The sequence below is a fragment of the Podarcis raffonei genome, chromosome 10, assembly GCF_027172205.1.
Source record: "Podarcis raffonei isolate rPodRaf1 chromosome 10, rPodRaf1.pri, whole genome shotgun sequence".
NCBI lineage: Eukaryota > Metazoa > Chordata > Lepidosauria > Squamata > Lacertidae > Podarcis > Podarcis raffonei.
The window spans coordinates 47,333,698-47,355,214 of NC_070611.1; the positions used below are offsets into that span (position 1 = coordinate 47,333,698).

General features: G+C 43.8%; 3 protein-coding genes across 6 annotated transcripts; 1 reads left to right on the forward strand and 2 right to left on the reverse strand.

The window, feature by feature from the left end:
• Nucleotides 1–1,822: 1,822 nt before the first annotated feature.
• Nucleotides 1,823–9,089, forward strand: JOSD1 (Josephin domain containing 1). 2 transcript variants are annotated; one of them, XR_008332377.1, is made up of 6 exons: nt 1,823–1,936; nt 2,622–3,463; nt 5,620–5,748; nt 5,869–6,063; nt 6,732–7,807; nt 8,864–9,089. XR_008332377.1 is itself a non-coding variant. In XM_053405026.1 (5 exons), the coding sequence occupies exons 2-5, from the start codon at nt 3,279–3,281 to the stop codon at nt 6,829–6,831; spliced, it is 609 nt and encodes a 202-aa protein (XP_053261001.1). In that variant the 5' UTR covers nt 1,823–1,936; nt 2,622–3,278; the 3' UTR covers nt 6,832–9,089. The 2 variants fall into 2 exon arrangements, 1 of the variants encoding a protein (XP_053261001.1); XM_053405026.1 differs by having other exon boundaries at nt 6,732–9,089.
• A 275-nt stretch (nt 9,090–9,364) lies between these two features.
• On the reverse strand, nt 9,365–14,331 carry TOMM22 (translocase of outer mitochondrial membrane 22). Its single transcript, XM_053405027.1, has 4 exons — nt 14,169–14,331; nt 13,575–13,693; nt 11,425–11,542; nt 9,365–10,015 (listed from the first exon to the last, which is right to left on the reverse strand). Exons 1-4 carry the CDS (start codon nt 14,271–14,273, stop codon nt 9,941–9,943), a joined length of 417 nt encoding a protein of 138 aa, XP_053261002.1. The 5' UTR covers nt 14,274–14,331; the 3' UTR covers nt 9,365–9,940.
• A 932-nt stretch (nt 14,332–15,263) lies between these two features.
• CBY1 (chibby family member 1, beta catenin antagonist) lies at nt 15,264–21,138 on the reverse strand. 3 transcript variants are annotated; one of them, XM_053406059.1, is made up of 5 exons: nt 20,867–21,138; nt 19,182–19,300; nt 18,254–18,359; nt 17,070–17,196; nt 15,264–16,545 (listed from the first exon to the last, which is right to left on the reverse strand). In XM_053406059.1, exons 1-5 carry the CDS (start codon nt 21,036–21,038, stop codon nt 16,491–16,493), a joined length of 579 nt encoding a protein of 192 aa, XP_053262034.1. In that variant the 5' UTR covers nt 21,039–21,138; the 3' UTR covers nt 15,264–16,490. The 3 variants fall into 3 exon arrangements, with proteins under 3 accessions (XP_053262034.1, XP_053262032.1, XP_053262035.1); XM_053406057.1 differs by having other exon boundaries at nt 17,081–17,196; nt 20,867–21,101; XM_053406060.1 differs by having other exon boundaries at nt 17,081–17,196; nt 20,845–20,868.
• Between the last annotated feature and the right edge of the window lie 379 nt (nt 21,139–21,517).

The window sequence follows — 21,517 nt, forward strand, 5'->3', positions numbered from 1 at the left end:
GTCCCCCGCTCTGAAGCCTTTAAAAAGGCTCCTTCACAGGTCGGGGGGGGGCGCAAATGGTGCCCGCTGAGTCACCAGGTTCACAGGCTTCACCACCTGTGATTTTTGAGGGTCCCCGCGTCGCCGCAGCGGTCAAGACCCAATCCTGCGGAGCCAATTCCCTCCGGAGCTCAGAGGGAATCCGCCATTAGCCAATGGCGCTAACATGGAAGTCTGTAGCTATTAAATTGTTAACTGGAACAAGAAGGCGTTAATACAAAGCATGAGACATGGCCAGTACAAATTGGCTGCCAGTTTGTTTCTGTACCCAGTTCAAAGTGCTGTTTTGACCTTGAAAATATATTTACCTAAAAGATTGTCTTCATATGAATCTGTCCAGAACCCAAGATGGTTATCTGCAGTCCTCCTTTGTGTGCCCCCCTGGGAGGTAAGGAGGGTGGCAAAGAGAGAAAAACCATTTATAGTCACCTCATTCATAGAATGCTGTCCACAGGGTGCCATGTCATTTTAGCACCAGGCAAATATGTATTTATTTTCATGGGCATTTGGGCAACATATTATTACTAAATCTGTTTTTGATATATTTCTGTTGCTTTATTAATATTTTGTTTTTTACAATACATTTTGGCACATTAATTTTAGTAGTGATACATAAATTCAGCATATTGTAACCTAACCTATACAAGCTTGCCTTCTTTATGGTCCTTAAATCTTAAAGACAGCCCATATAGTTGAGGAAGTATGCCGGTCTTCCCCAACTGGGTGTCCCCCATGTGATGTTGGACTAACATGCTAATCAGTCCTAGCCATAGGAGCCAACTCCTAGGGGCCCTTGGGGTCTTCAGCCTCCCAATAAAATATTTGAGGGGGCCGCCCCCCCAGTTGATGGGCATTGTCATTCAAATGGTGTACATGCACTGTGTCGTGTGATCAATTATGTGGGGTGGGACTGCACCAAGAGGCGAGAGGCTAACATTGGTTACTGGCTCCCAGTTCTAATTTGAAATACTGCACAATCGCATCAACAGACTGAATAAATAACTCTCGTTTATGAAAAAAATCAAGGCTACTTCAGCTTCATCCCTGAAAAAAGGTACATTCAGCAGTGCAGAGGCTCCCAAACTGTGGTCCTGCGTTGTGGGGGGGGGGTGGAGAAATATTTTGGGAATCACTGCAGTCGGGTAGGGGAGGATCTTTGCTGCTCCAGCACAAACGGGCAGCGGCTGTCATGCACGCAAACTGCCTGAAATACAGTGGTACCTCGGTTTAAGAACAGCCCTATTTACGAACTATTCAGTATACGATGTATGCACCGATTGAAATGTTTACCAATGTCAGGCACCCAAACGGAGCGGGTGAGGCGAGGTGCGTTAAAACCATGACTCTCTGACTCAAAGGCATGCATATTGTTAATTATATTTTTATCCCATCCGCCACGCGGCTTAGGAATGCCTACACCCGCCTTTCATGTCCTTAACAACACCCCTGTGAAGTGGATCGGGGCTCAGAGGACGCCTGGCAGAGAATTCCGAGCGCGCCGGGCGGAGGAGGAAAGGCATGAGGAGGAATTGTGAACACGCGGTCCTCCTCCCGGCTCGTCATGCCCAACCCTCAGCCACACAACTCCGCACTGCCTATAATAAGGCACAGCTCAAGCCGCACGCACAGCCGAGGGTGCCTAGCTAGCTAGCAGGGTTAAGATTTCAGAAGAGATTGCAAAGGCAAACGTCTCCGGCGCCGTCTGAAAGGGAGGAGGGAAAGAGCGAGCGCCGCCTTCTCTGACGTCACGCGGAACCCTGCTCCATAGGCCCGCGCCGGGGGCGGGCTCAGCGCGCTCACAGACACGCGCGCGCGACGGGGAAGGGCTCTGTTATGGTTGCGCATGCGCTGGCTCCTGGGTGGTTGTTGGGCTTCAGCAGGTTGGGGCCGCTAACGGGTGAGTAGCAGCGTGACGGGGGGACGGGGCGAGGGGTCGCGAAGGGAGAGAGGCGTTCCGTGTGTCCCCCCCAAAAAAAAACAAGAATGCGGGAGGGCCTGTGGGGTTGCCCCCATCTGAGTAGAGCTCTTTTCTCCCACACGTCACCCTGGACAGTCTCTCCTTCTTCTTCCTCGCCCCCCCTCAGAAGACTCTCCGGTTCCCTCTTCTCCCGAGTTGGCGAGTTCAACGCCTCCCCCCCCTCCGCGCCCCACAATCCGGAGAAGGAGCTGCCCCCCCCCCCGAGCGGGCACAGGGGCCTGCTGACTGCATGACTGCGGTTCCCCAGGACAGGCCAGGATTGCTGTGATTGCAAGCACAAACTCCCGTTCCCTACTCTCCCCCCCCCCCCTCGCAGTTCCTGCACGCGCTTCTCCTGCCCGCACTTAACGGCGGGATATTGGCACCCTCCGCGACGCCGAGGAGGGCTGGGGGGGTGCTTGTGAGGCAAAGGAAAACCCTTCTTTCCGGATGTGGGGAACCCCGGATCTCATAAGGCAGGCCTTCCTTGCAGCTCCGTGGCTTTTTTTGTTTTGTTTATGCAGAGCAGTTCTGGAAACGCTTTTCTGGGGTTCTGTTTTTAAAAGTCGGTAACCGGGCAGTGATAATTCTGTGCTTCATTGGATCTCTTCTTTTCTCCCATCAGGAACACAAGAAGCCTTGGGCAAGGAATTTTGTACCTGGCGAAGTTGGAGGACCCCCCACCTGGAAGAAAAAGTCTGTTTCCCTGTCTCTCTGCATCTGTGTTTTGGGGACACAGCCTCTCTGACAAGATTGCAAAAATGCAGTTGATGCCTCTTTGGGGGCCCTGTATTCCTTCTGGACAGCACCAACTTGGCCTTGCTTAATTACATGATATTTGTCTTCCTCCACCCCTTTTTTGTTATTGTTGTTAGACTGAGCATATTTTAAGAGTTAGACTGTGGATCTTTGTCTTGGAGGCATCATTGACCAAAGGAAATGGAGGAAAAAGAGCGATGTGATACATTCTGTCTGACACTCTGATGTTAAGGCCATATAAAACATTTTTCAAGGGGAGGCCGAGAAAAAGATGCAAATATACTAAGGACGGTTCCTTGCAGGCTAATGGAGGTGGGAGGGTGGGAGAAAAATGATTAAAATCTTTAAGTTATTTCTGCAGCCATCCAGTGAAGACAACTATTAAAGTAACAGCAGGTGTTCCACTTGTGCGGGCTGGAGTTGTCTAGAAACGAAAGGCTGCTTGCTCTGCTTTTTGTGTGGTGGGGAGAAACTTCATAAACTTTGTCATCTCCTATCTTCACGTCCTACACTACAAAAAAAAATGAGTTGTGTGCCATGGAAAGGTGACAAAATAAAATCGGAATCATCTGAAACACCACAGCCGATGCCAGTGCGTATTTATCATGAAAAACAGCGCAGGGAGTTATGTGCTCTCCATGCCCTCAATAATGTCTTCCAGGACAGCAATGCCTTTACCCGAGACACATTACAGGAGATTTTTCAAAGGTAAGAAGAACTTGGTTTGCCAGCATTATGTTAAGGGGGTGTGTGTTTTGTTTTCTGTACACGCATTCACGTCTTTAGTTGTATTTAGTGCCTCCGAAACTCTTTGTGGGTTGGGTGAGGAAAAGAAGAGTTTCCAGAATTTTGACACTGATTCTGAATGGTTTCTTGTTTCATCAATTGCCACACATTTTACTAAGGAGACCACCAATACAGTTTGCCTTTTTGTCCAGGGTTCTGCCTCTCTGTAACAGCTTCTGAAGCAGAAACAAAATCCTCTTAGAGCTGCGCTTTGCATAGGTGTTTTAATGTGTAATTAAAAAGAAGACACACGGGCAAAATGTAGCCAGGGGATCTCATGAGAACACTTATTTCCGGATGTTAAATAAAATTCTTGCTGTCCTGGGTATGGTGGACCATCATCCCTCAGGCTACATCTGCCAGTCTTTCATCATATGTCTCTGTCTGCTCTCTGGGAACCAGTGTCTTCTGCAAGTCCTCCTGCTCTTAACTCTTCCATGCACCGTACCATTCAACTACCCAAGTTGCTTCTGCTGCATCTGCTCCTTTGATTTACACATCAGTGCTCTCCATGCTCCCTCTTTTGTTATCCAGCTAAACAGTAGCTGATATGGTCCCATTATTGTATCATGTGTGTTAGTACCTAGCTTGAAAACAGTGCTTGGAACTGAAAAAATAGGTGGTAGTCCTTGCGTGTATGCTTCATCCTTTATTTACTACTTAAATGTTTTGAGAAATGTGCTACTCAGCCATTTGCAAACTGGAATTCTCCCAATCTCTCTTTATGGATAGTCTTGTGCACCCTTAATAATGAGTAAATATAACGGAGGAGCTTACTCTTTTGAGTAAAAATGCCTAGGGTCATGCATATATTTTAAAGCTGGTAGTCTGAAGTTTTTGTTGAAAATTAAAATAGGTAATATAGTCAAGGCAATAGTTCCTGTGTTGTTTATGTAGTGTTTTCTTGTTCTTCTGGGAGTTCTCCATATTCCTTGAGACTCTTGGGAGGCTTAATTTAAGACACGGTACATTTAAGTGGATTCCCTTGAGTTTCTATCTTGAACTTATTGGAACTGAAAAGTGAAGTTTGTGTAAATGTTCAGGAACATTTAGAAAAGTTCTTAACGTCTAGGTTCCTGGCGAAGGATTCCGTGTCTTAGGTCTTTACAAATGTAATTGTTGAAGGATTATGGCTGTAATTAACGAACCCACAAAACTTGCCTATCACACACCAGAGCAAAGTGGCCCTATGCAGTCCTAATTTATTAAATACATCTTTGCCTGCTTTCTTTACTGTCTTAGATCATAGACTGTTGTATTGGTTACCATGAGCATGTGAAATGGATCAAAGCAGATCTTCCTTGCCTATTTAAAAAGTGGCACTGTCTGTTGTTAACCTTTAGGGGAAAGGACAAGGTGCCCTTCGTTCCTCCAGAGCAATTATGGATGAACAAATATCATTTGGCTGTGGAGAGATCATTTCATGGTAAATGTCTGAGGATTGCTCATTTCCAGATGCCAGTCATAATTACAGATTGAGCTTGTTGGGATACCACACATAGCTTGTTCATGTGATTGAAACCAGCACGACCTACTTGGCTTTGTTCAGACAATAGTTGATGTTTGAATCTTACAGGAGTGTCATGTTCTTTCAACACAGAGAGGTATCTGTCACTGTAAAATCAAGAATTTTACCAGTTTTTCAAAAGTGTAGAAATCATTGTACTGTAATTCTTCTGTTTTGGATGAAGTCTCTATCAGGGCCCAGTCAGGTTTAGTGTTGTGAAAGTTTATTCTTCTCACTCTTTGAAACTTTGCAGTCTTTTATTGTAGGTTCTATAATGGTTCATTGTAATCTTCTATATGTTAGCAATGACTTTCATTTTCTTTTTTGAGGGATATAAATCCGGTGACAGAAAAACAATAGGTTTACTTTGAGAACACTTAATGCACTTCCCCACTCTCTGTCCATCCCAGCACCTATCTCTTCCTACAAATGCACAGACAGAGTAGTGGACTTAATTTATTAACCTTTTTGTCCATCTTCAGCTATCTTTCCCCAAATGGTCAGCCTTGCTTCATCATCCGCTTGGGACCAATGCTATCTTCATGTTTCTACAATGTGTTTTCATGTCCAGGTTGTCTCCCAACACCATGGTGACACCCCACAAGAAAAGCATGCTGGGAAACGGGAACTATGATGTGAACGTCATCATGGCAGCTCTTCAGACCAAAGGTTATGAAGCAGTTTGGTGGGATAAGCGCAGGTAAAGAGAACCAGACTGTCAAGAGAGACTTGCCATCATTGGAACTGGCTTCTTCCTAGTTGGGTTTGTAAATAACTGTAAGAGCCTAACAGTTTCTTTCTTCTGTTATTGTTCGTTCAGGGATGTCAGTGTAATTGCCCTCTCCAATGTGATGGGCTTCATTATGAATCTGCCATCAAGCCTCTGCTGGGGTCCATTGAAACTTCCTCTTAAACGGCAACATTGGATCTGTGTCCGGGAAGTGGGAGGTATCTACTATAACCTTGACTCTAAACTCAAGGTGCCTGAATCCATTGGAGGTGAAAGTGAGCTCAGGTAGGTTTTCTTCCATCCTAGCCAGTGTAACCTAGGTGCCCATCCTCTGAACATATTGTAAATTGAAGTGCATAATCCGTAGTGTAGATTGGTTTTAATCTCCCAGAGATGAAGGGAGTAAAGTGTACCAACAATGGTGAAGAATGAAAACAAAAGCCTAGACTTTGTCCTTATCCTTCACTTTTTTGCAACAGAATTGGCTCAGATTGAAAAGTAGGCATTTGACGTTACTTAGTAATAGGAACCCATTTTCAGGGCAAGGGCAACATTACCCTGGTGGAAAGTTGTTGGGGGCTGCATTCAACTGGCAGGTGCAACCAGAACCATACACATACACACTCGTTTTTTTCTCTTTTTAGTTTATTTAATACTTAATTCATAGTAAGGCTCAAGGCTCACCGGAAGGTGATTTTCTTCATAGACTTTTAAAACAAAGTTTGTTAAAGGGTGTTACTGTCTTTTGAACAGTAAGATTTTTTTTTTTAAAGTTCTAAGATCTCTGCAGTTCCAGCTGAAAAAAACCAATAAGATCAAATCATGGCTGACCTGCAAATTCTTAAAGCTATTCAAATGGCAGAATGTAGGTGCATACCAAAAATTACACTCAACAAAAAGATTGCATTTGAACTGTGCTTTCTTTTTCCCCTGCCCACCTTTAACTGCTACAGGAAGTTTTTGAGACACCAGCTGCGAGGAAAGAACTGTGAACTTCTTCTAGTGGTGCCTGAAGAGGTGGAAGCACATCAGAGTTGGAAAGCAGATGCATGACCTGCAACTACCCTGTCCTCGCACTATAGTACTGGTCCTTCTCCCTCCACCAATTTCTAATGTCCTGTGATGTGGATAATGAGCACTCTTCTCCTCTTCCCTGGAACTTTGGCATTTCCCCCCCATTATGAGGCCATAAGGCAACCACAAGGTATTGTCGGAGCCAACATTAAGAACAGAAGCTGGACATGTAGTAGGGGAAGAGAAGGAGGTGGACGTAATAGAACCAGATCTGTGCTCTTTAATTATAATGCATACTTTCATTTAGAAATGGGTGTTGGAATTCTCCCCTTTAATTTCCTGCTCCCCCGCCGCCCCAGTCTTAGGACTTCATACTGGCTTACACACAACTGTCTCCAGGAGTTCCTATAGCTCCTGTTTGGCTAGTGTGTGTCTCCTTCAGGGTAGGGCTGGGGCCAGGCATATTCTCTCCCCCCCCCCAAGCCATGCCTGCCTCCCTCCAACCTTCATTGTGGAACTCCCTACAGGAGTTTTGGGCTTTTCCTGCCTCCATACTCTTCATTATGTGTGTCCTTTGTCTCCAACACCAAACTTTATGTTGAAGAAATTTGCAAACCATTTGGGTCTCTCAGGAAACTCTAGATACTCTTAGCAAAGGTATGGTGCTTGTGGATTCCCCTTTTGTAATAGTAATTGTGCCAAGAGTTAGGGGAGATGTAGACAAAATGGGACCATAATAATGGAACTCCTTACAGGAGTTTTCCTGTCTCATGCTCTTTTTAAGTGTGGTCTGAAAATGAAAGACTGAATAGTTTGGAAAAGTGGTAGCTAAATTGATGCTTATTTAAAAGCCTCAAGTATTTTTGTTAGGTGGTCCACATGTAGCCTGTGTTTATTTTTCTTATCTGTCTGTCCTGTAATTCAGGGAAATATACACTGAGCAGGGAATAAAACTACAGGCTGTTTGAGGATGAAATCATGAAACAAAAGGGAAGAGTAGCCAAGTTTCAGCAAGGTAGGAAGCTGGAAATGGAGCAAATGTTGATTTCCAAGTGGAATTATGGGAAACAAGATCAAAGGGCTAGATTTCTGTTGCTCTTGTATAGCAACGGTCAGTTGTTGGGGTTGAGAATGCATAAGCAAGTTTGCTGGGGATGAGGGAAGACTGTTTACAACAGGTAGGCTGAGCCACATTCTTCCATTATGATTGGCAGGTGACCCTCCTGAATTTAACTCTTCTCTCCTCACCAACTAAGTGAACAAGCTAAAGACCCTGGCAGGAGACTGAATTAGTTTTCCTTGTGATCTGATTCAGGTGTTTCACATCACTTCTTTGTGCTAGTTAGTAGGTGAAATGGAGAAGGTGGCCTTTCACTCGATTAACTTCTCCTTGAACCCCGTTTATTCTATTGTTGCATTTTTCATTATTAATGCTTTTTGCCAGCTTCATTTTCAGTAGTACTGGAACAGTGGAAGTAGAACCCACTTTTTTAGTTTCATTCTATAGGAAAATGTAATGGTTAAGGAGGGCTGAAACCGACCCCTTACATCCTTGGAATCTGACCTGTCCATTCTAAGCATGAGCAAGATACATGCTTTCTAAGCCAGCATTCCAAGCCCTTCACAGTTGAATGCAGTGTGAATGGTATCAACATCTTGTTTATTGACCTCTGGACACCTTGCAGGCAATATACTGGGAACTTGTGTTGGCTATTCTCTGCATGTATTACAGTCATAGCCTAATAACTTCTATTTTTACAAATGCCCTCCCCTTTCTTCTGGACTACACATTCCAATAACCAAAGCCAGCTAGCAGAATTTGTACACACATACACACACTTCACAAGCAGAACATCAGGCTTGCAGTTCTGCTTCTGACTTGAAGCCATTCCCCCCCCCCCCCAAAAAAATCTCAAAGACATTATTTTGTCTGCTGGCTAAATAATAGCACTTTGGAGAGACCCCGTTTGCATGGAAGCCAATGGACCAGTGCACAATATGCAAATATCTTTTAAAGCATACAGCTGTTTCTTTCCGTCTGTGTGTATTTATGTCATTGTTCTGTCCTTAGGGAAAAAGTGGTGTGATTCAGCAGCTCAGGAAAAGGGAACATGTGATCACCCACCCCTCTGGACCAGAGTTATGGCAGCAGAGGAAAGGAATCAGCCCATTCCCATTGCTTGGGAATGAAGAAGCCCTTAATTGTTTTCCTGCTTGTTTGGTTTTATTATAGCCTTGTCTTGGGTTTGTTTACAGAGATGTATTTTGTTTAACCAAATATTAAAAATGAAAAAGCCTTCCTGTGTCCTGTCACTTCTGTGTGTTGAACTGAATTGTATTGTAATAATGTATATAAAGGAAAAAAATAAACACATGTTGGTATGAAGCTGTATAGCCTAAGAAGAACTTATTGCCCAGCTACTCTCCATGGGAGTTAAGAGAGGGTCCCTCCCTGCCATTACTACCGAACACAAGCATGTAAAGCTATGGGTTGACACGCAATTGGTAAGTTTTAGTATCCTGCTGTTAGCAAGCATAATGTATGTAAAGCCTGAGATAATGAAGAAAATACTTCCATGTTTGCACTGAAACTTTAATACAAAAGTGCTCTAGCTAACTTTGATACTAATAGATTCAGCACAGATAAGACTTGGCAAAAATGACTTTTCCTGCTTCCCTTATTTTTCAAATATGTAACATTGTAGGGCAAATATCTTTCTTCAAGTAAGAGCTCACTGCATAGAGTCAAGTGCATTCTAGGTTCTTCTATATGCTGCACAATCTGGTATATTTACTCCATTTCTTGCTGTTACTGCTCTGAAATACAGTTGGAAAAGAACGCAGGGCTATTTACACTGACAATTACAGGTTAAAGTTGACCAAACATGACATGTCCTGAGGTGGTTTCCTGGAGGTAAGGCTACCAAAACAGAAGCTTCCAAAGTCTCCATAGTTACCTATAATGTTGCTTGAATGGATGGAAAAGTCATGACTGCCTAAAGATTGCAGGAGATCCAGATAGGGGTTCTGCCTTCATTAAGAATAGTTAATATCCCAAGGTTATGAGAAAAAAACGCTGGCCTAATCAAACAGTTCAAACAAATGATTTCAATATTTCATTCCACGATATGGGTCCAGTGTAGCTTCATTAAATCTTTCCAGGAAGAGACGGCAGAGCACCTGGCATCCCTCCAGACAATCCTGTGTTTGGTCCTAATAAAATCTGTTAAGAAATGTGAAAAAGTTTACAAATGCTTGAAAAGCAAGAGCAGCATTTTAACTACTTAGCAGCCTACTTGAGGAAGGATGACTAACCCTCCAGATCTTTTGTAAAACTTTAAAAAAAATGGAACACAGCATTTCCTACCATTCTGGAATATTAGCAGTCTCTTCTTAAAACCATGCTGTTGCTGGTGTGGAATTCCAGTACTTAAATACAAGGCTGCATTACAATACAGTCATACCTCGTGTTGCGTTAGGTTCATGTTGCGTCTTTTCAGCTTGCAAACCCGGAAGTGTATACTTCCGGGTTTCGCCATGCGTGCACGCGCAGAAGCGATTGTGCTTTGCACATGCGCAGAAGTGCTTGATCGCGCCGTGCACATGTGCGGAAGAGGCGCTCTAGTTGCGGACTTTTCGGGGTGCAAACAGCACCCTGGAATGGATCGTTTCCGTAACCAGAGGTACCACTGTAATAGATTTCTATTTTCATATAAGTGGAAAAAACTGCCCTGATAAAATTAAGTGAACGAAGTGTAAAGTACTTCAAAACAGAGTATTAGTTACGTCTGTCATGGTACAATGGTGGTGGGCATCCAGGCGGTGTGAGAAGTGTCAGGTATTTTGCAATTCTAATATTTCAATATCCCCCCCCCCCCGGTCAGGTGACCAAAGAGGTTCTCTTATATCAAGGGTGATACGCAGCTTTAAAAAGTGTAACTTTTGCAGCCATAGTAAAGGAAGAAAACTAACCAGTCATAATTTCATGCCAATAAGAAAAGTAGGGCATGTGTTATTTGTAAATAAAGGAACACATTGTTACGAATAAGGCCAGTCAAATGTCATCACTCAGAAGTTCTGCTGTGAGCAGACACAACCATCAGCCGACGTGCTTCTGAAGTCACAAAATAGGCAATACCCCAGCCAAATCTGGGAATGTGGTGTTTTGTACTCTTTCAGCTGGTTCGGTGCAATTATGGGAAGTACAAAAGCTAGAATTAACATAGAAAGGAAGAGACTATGCAGAAATCTACCCCATCTTGCATCAGCAGCTGGGGTGATTGGAAAGTGTTAGGATGATGGAATGCCTGTAAAAGACACTGCGGGAAGTGATTCATCAGGAGAAAAAAAGTGAAAGAGGTCATGCAGTAAATGAGGGGGGTTGTTATTTCATCATATAGCAAAGGTATATGCTACATGAGCAAATGTGCACAAAAAGATATAGATGAAGAACAGAATCAAATACAGTGAAACTGATCCACTAGATGCTTTGAGACAGGTAATTATGCAAAGATTCAGGAATTAAATGTACTGCGTGGTGGAGGAAGATTCACAGATAAAAGGAGGAACATTCTGAAAAGGATGAGAATCACAGACTTAATAGGCCAAAAAATGCTGTAATTCAGTTCTCACCTGTCGCTGTTGCATCTGCTGTTGCTGCTCCATTTGCAGTTTCTCAGTTTCAAAAACAACAGGAAGAACTAGGATCATGAAGGAAGTGGTCCCAATCCACAAAGCTGCCCTGGAGAATCTTTTTTTGGGGTGGGAGAAGGGGAGAGAAGGTAATAAGCTAATGTTTCCAACTTCACTACAATGGAAATGACTTATCCTAAAGATCTCACTGTTAGATTGCATTAGACTATTATTCCAGTTTCAGTACAATCCTATTCATATATACTCCAAGGTAAGCTCCACTTATCTAAACTTATAGGACTTACTCCCTAGTAAACGGTTATGGGATTGCAGCCTTAAATCCCCTTCCTATGGCAACATTAGGGTGTGTGAACCTTATAACGTGTCTCATCACAATCATATTTTTGCTTCCAAATATAAATACACTCCCTATAAATATCAATCACAATCTGAAATACCTCCAGGTTTTCTCCCTTAAAACTACCAAGATTCCATTAAAAGACAAAGAATTAGCAAAGGAAGGAACTAAATGCATAAATAGTGTATAAAGTTTGGTTTTATACCATAATGAAGTTTCCTTAAAGATCATAGGCAACCTGAGTGAAATCCAACATCACACAAACAGCCTTCTACTCATGTGATGCAGCTTTCTGTCATCCACAGCACACTTTAGATCCCAAATCTGTTCTGAAAAGCTCCCCAACCCTCCAGAGCAAACTTGCGCATGCAGAGACTACAAGAGGAAGGGGAAATCCTCTTCTGCTCACAGAAGTTTGTTCATGAGTGGACATAACTGAATATCGCTTCAAAAGAAAAACCTTTCCTCCTCAACTCACTAAGAATGTTTTTTTGGGGGGGGGTTAAATACATGGATTGATCTTTGTGAGAACATTAGGATACTGTGTCATGCAAGCTTAGAAATTAAACAAGAGACCAAAGCTATGCTTTCCAACCCTCACAAAATTTGAAACACCTGGAAGAGCAACATTTTAATTTTAATCATTAGCAGCCAAAAGCGGTTCGTTATATATACCTATCTCAGGATAATACTTCATACATCTGACAAAATGAACTTTAGTCCCTGAAAGTTTTGGCTATAAAAAGCTTGTTATTTTTTAAACCATCATAGGATTCTTTGTTTTTGCTGCAAAAGACTTACAAGGATATTCCTCTGGAAATTATTTTACTCGAGGTCTTAAAAGAATATAATTATATTTCAAGCATATCACTGATTCACAATCTTTTATTAGCAATAATTTTGGTTTCTTCTGAATGGAAACTTCTTAGTATGTATTCTATTTCAGAATGATTAAGAAAATATGATCATGACTACATTAAAAAAAGAGCAAAATGAGAATATAAATTCTATTTAACACGGTTATTTTGTGTCCACAACCTGAGAAATTTATATTTATATTTGATGACAAATTGTTTGGTGTAGTACAGCCTTGCATTTATTATTCATGTCTATATGGAGTATGTGTGTGTAATACGAGTTTAAAGAGCGAACAAAAGGAAAATTACCATTTCATGGAATAAAGGGCCCAAGCCATTTGACTACAAGGTCTCTGTTTAGTTGAACTACTATAACTGAATTATGAGTGCTATATTTCTGAGCATACTCAAAATAGTTCTCTAGAACTTCACTCTCACAAGTAAATATAGAACCCCCTTTCTCCCCAACTACAGATATCAAAATTATCTCAATTATTTATGATCAATGGCTCCTTGCAGACAAAGGGTTTTTTTAAATATTTAATTTACATTCATTTCTCAGCCTTTTCTTCATTAAAGCTTGAATATGCATGGTACATTCTCAACTGCTTGACCATCATTATCCAAACAGCGTACAATGGATCATTTCTATCCTCACACTAAAAACACACACATCTAGAGTTCTGAATTAAGAAGTCTAAGTCTTCTCAATGGCTGTCTGTCCAACTTAAGAAACGCAAAACACCACCAACTCCCTAACAATTCTCCATCCCCTTGGTGGCTGAAGGAGCCAGCCACTTCACTGAGAAGGGCTACCTTAACCACCCACAAATCACAAGTCTTGCGAGGCATAGCTAAGTGGCCACCTGCGCATGGTATCTGAGGACCAGGGACCAAGGGGCTTGGGTCCTCACCTCCCATTTCCCCCTCCTCACCTGTACATTTTCTGGGCTACAGAAAGAGACACGCCGAAGGTAGATCCAGCCGCCGATCGGACGCTTTCCGGGAACATCTCTGTCAAGCCCCAGAGCCTCTCTGCCAGCGTCTCGTCCAGCTGCAAACGTGGAAAGGAGAGATGAGGGCGGGAGCCCCACAAAACAAGACCTGCCCCCTAAACCCGGACCCCGTTAACACTGAAAGAGCCCTGCTGAATGGGAGCAAAGGCCGATCTAGTCCGGAGCTTCGTTCTCAGCAGCGGCCAGCCAGATGCCAATAACAACAACAACCACCACCCAGGGAGCCCTCCTGCAAGGAGAAACCTCAGCAGGCACCAATCCACGCTCCCAGCAGCACCGCCCCTCCGTCGAGGCCCCTCCCCCTCCCGGCTCGTGCAAGGTCCCCTGCAGAAAACACACAGAGGGGACGCTTCCCGTGCTGCTGCTCCTCCTCCCGCGTCTCCTGGCCGGGGCTTCAGCTCACTCGAGCTCCCCGCCTGGGCCCAAGGTAGGGCCGACTCCAGAGAGAGGTCACCTCGCACATGGCCGCCCGGCCAAGCTCCGCGCTTTCGCGGCAGCAGGGGCTGGCATTACCTCGTCGTCGTCGTCCTCCACCTCCTCTTCCAGCTCTTCGGCCTTGCCCGCCGCGGACTTGGGCAGCAGCAGGTCCTCCGGGGAAAGGGGCATCGCGGCGGCCATGACTGCAACGAGGGGAGGGCAGGCAACGACGAGGCAGGCGGCCGGCGGCGGAGAGAGCAAGCGTCGCCGGAAGCGGAAGGAGAGGGAGAGCGGAAGCGCGCGGGCTGTGCTCTGCCGCTGCGCAGCGACACCCAGCGGACGGGAGGAAGAGGTTGAAAAGGCAACGCGGGGCTCGCTTGTTGTCGCGCAAAGGCAGCTCCTTCTTCTCTGAGCTGAATTGTATTTATTTGTGGGATGTTGCAGCGTATTCTCGCCTTACGGCCAGAGTGGTTCTGCTTATGGTGCTGGTCAGCCAGCCCACTCCCCCCGGCAGGAAATTTTAAGGCAGGGACATTGTAAGATGTGGTGGCCCCCTCCAGATGTTGATGCACTACAAATCCCATCATCCCTGACTATGGGCCTGTGTTGGCTGGGGCCGAGTCCAGCAACATCTGGAGGCCACCACAATGGCCGCCTCTGCAACAAGATGCGAAGAGATCTGGAAGGGGATTTCCCTCTTTCAGACAGTCCGACTCCATCTCTCTTTCATTTTTCCAATGACATTCAGGATCCCGTGCTCAGTCTTCTTGGGCAGATGTGTTTGTTTTTCTGACCTCTGAGGCTCTGGTGCTTTTTAAGTTGAAGAGCTCCCGTCCGCCCACCAGCAAAGCAGGCCCTTTTATTCACACACAGAGAGAACACAAAATTCCAGAAGGCAAACGAAGATTTATTCTAAAGAGAGTAAATTCTGAAGAATGGGGCTTTTGCACTTCCGAAGGGGTAAATAATATGGTAGGTAAACGTGTGTGTGGATGTAAATATATATAGCATCCATGTTTTCAGGGTGCTTTTTTAAAATTAATTTTTTTTATATAGAATTAATACTTTTCTGGGGAGTTAATCTTAAGGAGGGCCAGATTTCTTTTGAACTTGGACGATGTCCCTTAAAACACCACCCAGAGTAGAGTAATGGGCTATGTAATAAAACAGATACACAAGTCAACACTGCAGCAATAGAAACACTGTAATGACTTTATTTTTAAAGTATAAAAATAGATTTATACAACAATTTAACTCAACATTTAACTTACAGTGGCCTGAATGGAACTGGTGGCTGTACAAAGAATTGCCTGAAGAATTGTTTTTTACCAAGACAAGGAAGAAGGTAGAATGCACATGGAATTCATGGAGTGTTATAGAACTCTGATACATCATTAAGGAGAGGGATAAAAATGGAAGAGAACCAGTTGTTCAATGTGGAGTTTTGCCATACTAATAAGGCAATACAGCACATCACTGGGCTGGCGTGGGAAAGGAAGAGATGAAAGAACATATGGGACAGAGGTCTCATACTTCCCGGTACACTACTGTACTGTGGCTGTGAACTCAAGCTACTCTGCAAAGGAAAAACAGGTCACCTCAAAACACGGTGACATCAGGTGATTGACATGTGGGTGAACTAAGAATCTGAACCACTATGCTGAAAAGGTCCCTCCCCCCTGTGGTGTGTCAGTCAGCTTTAGAGTATAGGCCACTGCTATTCAGAATGACTGTGAGCCAACTAAAACATGTAACTTCCCACATTGTTCACTGTCATCTCTAATTATCAAAGGTTTCCCTCACTAACATATATTGCAGGCCTATAAGGGTAAGGGCCCAGAATGCTGCCTATCACCAGTGGTGTTTCTGTATCAGCTCACTGGCTCAAGTTCAGGACCTTACTTTTCCAGAGAATTCTGCGTCCCAAAGATAAGAAACAGCCAATTGGAAAGCATTTCTGAAACATGTTAAGAGAGAGACAGCAAGAGTATGTAAGTATATGTTGCAAGCAGTTTCTCCCTTTTTCTTTTGCTCTCCCCACACCCCACGATCTTGATTGCCTTCTTGGGTGGGTGGGAAGAGACGCTTATTAACTACAAACCACTACCTGCTACTGATTAAATTAAATGTATATTGCGGAAATATGTTAAGAGCACTTGGATAGAAGCTCCATTAGGGAAGAAGAAAAGTGGGACAGATGCTTTCTGACAGCACTGTAGAACTTAATAGTATTTCACATTTGGAGTCCTGGCTAGATATCCAGCAACATAAGGTCACAACAACAAATGTCTTCCAAGGCAGGTGTGGCTTCCTAAGTTCCTTGCAGTGGATGGTTTTAACCATATCCTCTTGCTCTTCCCTCTTCCACCTTCTAGAGGCCTTCACATCCAGTTCACTTCCTCTTCCAGCTATAATTTTTCAGTTCCTCCATCTCTTTCTGCATGAGGTGAGACTCTGCAGTCGTCTCAGAGAGCTACAAATAAAAGGAAGAAATGGCAAAAAATGGCATTTGTTTTCCCATGTTGTTTTAGTGCTGGTAACCCTTAAAAACAAGTACATTTGTTTGTTTCTCTCTAAAGCAGTGGATTTCAAACTACAAATCCAGAGGGAATTCCTTCTACATCATATCATCTTCCATTAACTTCTACCTATTGCAGATGATTCTGGGACTTGTTATGAGGCACATTCACAATGAATGGCAAGCACTAGTCCTCTGGAATGCATTTCATATTCCTTATGAACCTGGGCTTTGTGGGGGAAATCAACAGAATAATATTGGAAAAGCTCTTTTCTAGGCAACCATGCTGCCACTGCCTATCTTCTCGTAAAAGGAACCCAGGGTTCTCAATAAGATCATGAAGTGTTCTGGAGCCTGGTTTGAATCCCACGAGACATTGACCCACTTTGTCACCATTGTTATTCCCCTGGTTTTGTATCAAGTAAAAAAATTAATGCAGATATCAAAGACATATTGATGCACAGAGGTGAGTGAATCACCTCATTCTCACCATATCCAACAAAATGTCAATTTTCAGCTGTAGGAGATTGTTCTCTTCCTCCAGCTGCTGGATCCGTTTCCGAAGGCGGTTTGTCTCCCTGCGGTCCCCGCTGTCCCCAAATGATTCTAGGAGAGAGAAAGTGGTCAGTACTAGAATCACCTTGCACTCACAGAAAAGTGTCAAAACTTCACAACTATAGCCTGCTCCTTGGGAGAAAGGCGATGGCAAACCTAGACAGCATCTTAAAAAGCAGAGACATCACCTTGCCAACAAAGGTCCATATAGTTAAAGCCATGGTTTTCCTAGTAGTGATGTGTAGAAGTGAGAGCTGGACCATCAAGAAGGCTGATCGCCAAAGAATTGATGCTTTTGAATTATGGTGCTGGAGGAGACTCTTGAGAGTCCCATGGACTGCAAGAAGATCAAACGCATCCATTCTTAAGGAAATCAGCCCTGAGTGCTCACTGGAAGGACAGATCGTGAAGCTGAGGCTCCAGTACTTTGGCCACCTCATGAGAAGAGAAGACTCCCTGGAAAAGACCCTGATGTTGGGAAAAACTGAGGGCACACGGAGAAGGGGACGACAGAGGACGAGATGGTTGGACAGTGTTCTCGAAGCTACCAACATGAGTTTGACCAAACTGCGGGAGGCAGTGGAAGACAGGAGTGCCTGGCGTGCTCTGGTCCATGGGGTCACAAAGAGTCGGACACGACTAAACGACTAAACAACAACATAGCCCTCTAGCAGCTCTGAGAAACAATTGCATTAGCTAGATGGAATCCAACATGGTCAATGTGCTGACATCTTGGTGTACCTTTAAGATGCCCTATTAAATGTCCTACCCAAGAAGAGTGTCAGTAGCCTTGTGATATGAATGACCATTGGTGAACCATGCACACCCTCCCACTGAAGCTGGCATCTTCACCTAGTCAGACCCAGACTACAGCACAAATACCACTCCTGACACAAGGCCGGAAACCAGAACCAAAATCAACACTACAGTACTAATATTTGCCAGAATACATCAAATAAGGGGGTATGGAGGACAATGGGAGTACAGACTCAGTATGGCTGGGGATTATTGCAAGAGTTGTATCTTCTGAGGAACAGGATGAGGCCACTGAGAACCTGATAAGGATTGCTTTTGGATTATGGTCAATGGGATTAGTGTTCTCTCTCACCTGCTATCCACTGGCCATTCTCAAACCTCATACTCTGTCCAGTAAGGGTCATGACAGGAGTGCCATACTCCAGGCCTAGCTCAATCTCCCGGCTTGATCTATCCAGCTGTAGGAGGAAAATGGACACAACGTTTTGTTTTCATTCTCCTCAACTCAACTATACAAAAGATAAGAGTCATATTCATTGCTCTGTCCACTTTGACTCTGATCTTGCCAATACTTGGCATGTGGCCCTCCAAAGGTTCCCCACAGGGGCCCTTGGGTTGAATAATATTCCCCATCCCTGGTTTTGTCAATCCAAGATTTTACCTGCTAAAACAGTGGTACGGGGGACAGACACACAGTGTAACAAAGATGCATGGTTTATTGTTTTTCCAGACAATTGGAAGCCTTTAAAATTAATCAACACAAACACTGCAATAATTATGATTCAGACCTTCCACTCAGAAAAAATCAGAGCAAGAATCTGAAACATAACCCTTTTTCCTTCTAGGAGTGGATGAGATATTCTAAGTGGTGGTACTCCTCACTTGTAAATTAGAGGTGTTAGTAAGTTGCATATGTATTTGTGTATTTGTTCCTGTTGTGCAGCTGCTTAAAAAATTTGTTTCAGAATTGATGGGGTTGTATCCAGTGCTAGTCCTGCTCAAAACAGACCTTTTGAGGTGAATGGCAATGACTAACTTAATTTCAAATCTACACTGAGCACGACTGTATAAAACCCATGGTCTGTAGTATTTATGGATTTCTATGGGCAGCACACTCCAGTCTATGATACTTCTGTGTGCAGCATATGGTTGTGACTGGCTCTGCCTCTCGTTTCCAAGGCACTATTTTGTGACTGACTGTAGCTGGGGGACCCTGGGACTCTATTTTACAAAAGGGGAGAATTAGATCCCAGAAACCTGTTTTAGGTTCCAGAACTTACCATGTGCAAATTGGAAAGTGAGGCTGATTTCCTGGGTGGGGTTTTCTTTGGACTGAATGTGTTTCCAAAGAGCGGCATGGCTTCCTCGCTTAAAATCTTGTTAGAATTGTTCTGGTTGCCTGAAATAAGAAGGAAGCAAAAGAAACAAAAGACCATTGCCTCATGACCTCATCACTGTGGACAACATTAAGAGGTTGTGAGTCAGAGCAGATTGGCCTACTTAGTGTCATCAAAATAGTGAGAACAATAACTGTCATTTTCCAGAAACAAGTTCCTAGTTCGCGTGGATCTGGAGACTGTTAAAACATTTACAGCCCCCCCAGCCTAACCTTTTTTAAAGAAAAATGGTTGGTAATTTTTTAAAAAAAGAACATTTCTACTATGGGCTTCATGTTAGGCTACTAAATACACTAAGTATTTTGTGTGGAATTGCCACCCTATTCCATATTGTAATTTGTTTTAACTGTTTTTAATAATGAATTTTAAATGGTTGTAACCAGTCCTGGGATCTAATTATGAAAGGTGGGTAATGAATTTAATAAATAATAATAATAATAGCTTATGCACTCATATTTTTAGGAGGGATTACAAACAGTGTTGTCATCCATATGTAATCCTCCCTTTATTCCAATCACAAAAAAATAAAATTAAAAATGCAAGGGGGAATAGGGGATACAGAACGGTAGCACATTCTCCACAGGTCTGGTGGATCTTAGCACTAATATTCTGTCTGTTTAACTTAGTTTCATTGGGCTGAGGGGAAACATCCCATTTAAGAGAACATAAAGTGACAGGATAACAAATGCTATCTGCAAACCCAAAATTAGACTAATCCATCACCATCTTTCACATATTTGAAATCGTCAGGTCAGGTCATTCAATCTGCTTTTGTGTATGCATGGTTTGGGAAATATCAATTGTAGCAAAAGATTAGATGCAGTACTTGAAAAATTAAAAGGGGTATCATATATCCTATTCCTTTTGCTGCTCATTACTGCCCTTAACAACAAGTCTGCAAAGTGCCATTCCTCAAAATTATCTCAATATTGGAACTAATATTGAAACAATGAAATCTGTTGTCATTGCTTCACCAAAGTCAGGCTTGGAGGTTTAGCTGCACAATGAGTGTGATCAAGCACAATATCTTAAATTGAATATTGTAAAAGGTGGTTCTTCATTATTTATGCAAATATGTGAGAGACCCTTTGAAGCCATGCCTAGCACTGCTGGATTCGTCTAAAGAGAGTGTGGAAATGAATCACTTACCACGTAGCTTGGAATACAAGTATTTTCCACCCACCTCTTAGACACACTCACACAACTTTAGCAGATGTGCCGCTAGGCAAAAAATCAACAGGTGCAGCTCATCACTGCAGCTCCATCTTTGGGAAAGCTGCACCTGTTGAATATCTGCCTGAACTACAGCTTTAAAAGCTCTCTCGGGCCGGCAAGTGGCAACCTTAGCGGCACCTTAACTGCCGAGACCCCTAACTAACCCCAACAAAATCCTGATTCTGGTTATAGTGGGAGCTTAATACTCTGCATCCCATTGTTCAGGGGGCAGATCGAGACCGCAGCAAATAAAGTAACGGGGGAGGGGGAGGGAGTCGAGAGTCGTTGCCGTCCTAAACCCGCCAAATGGCTTCACCCCAGCATCGCGCACCGACAACCGTGGAGCTCCTCACCCAACAGATGCACAACACACTTCCGCACCCTGGTTGTAGCCACCGAGATCAATTGCGCATGCGCACTCTTTGATGCTTCGCGACTTGCGGTAGCCGAGAAACGCACAGCGGGCGGAACCACCCCAGGAAAGAAATCGAAAATTCCACAGGACAGAGGAGGGGGTACACGCATTTCATTTTAAATACATAGAGTGGCGGATTTTTTTAAAAAATGGCTCAAAATAAGTAAAATGCCCTGCGTCTGGAGGAAGCTTGTGAGAATATCAGAAAATGCACCCCTTCTCTTTTCGTGTCATGGTTGTATCCCAAACCGCCAGGAAACGCGGAGCGAACTGCAGCCTCGCGAATGGGACCGTACCATTCTTTATAAAAGGCGGGGGGGAGAGAAAATAGTTTTGGTCGAGTTGTAAAATTACGTTAACAGTGTTATCCCTCGGGAACAGAGCTCGTGAGTGAATTGCATCTCACACGCAGATTCGCCAGTCGTAGTCGGCATCTAATGCTACCTTTTAGAGATGCATAAAGGTTCAAGAAATAAATGGTTTGCTCCGAGTAGTTGCCACGGTGACGGAAGAACGCTCAGGGAGGAGGACATAAAAGGGCCCGTTGTGGGCGTGGTCGGCAGAGAATCCGGCGTGATTGGAGGGGCAA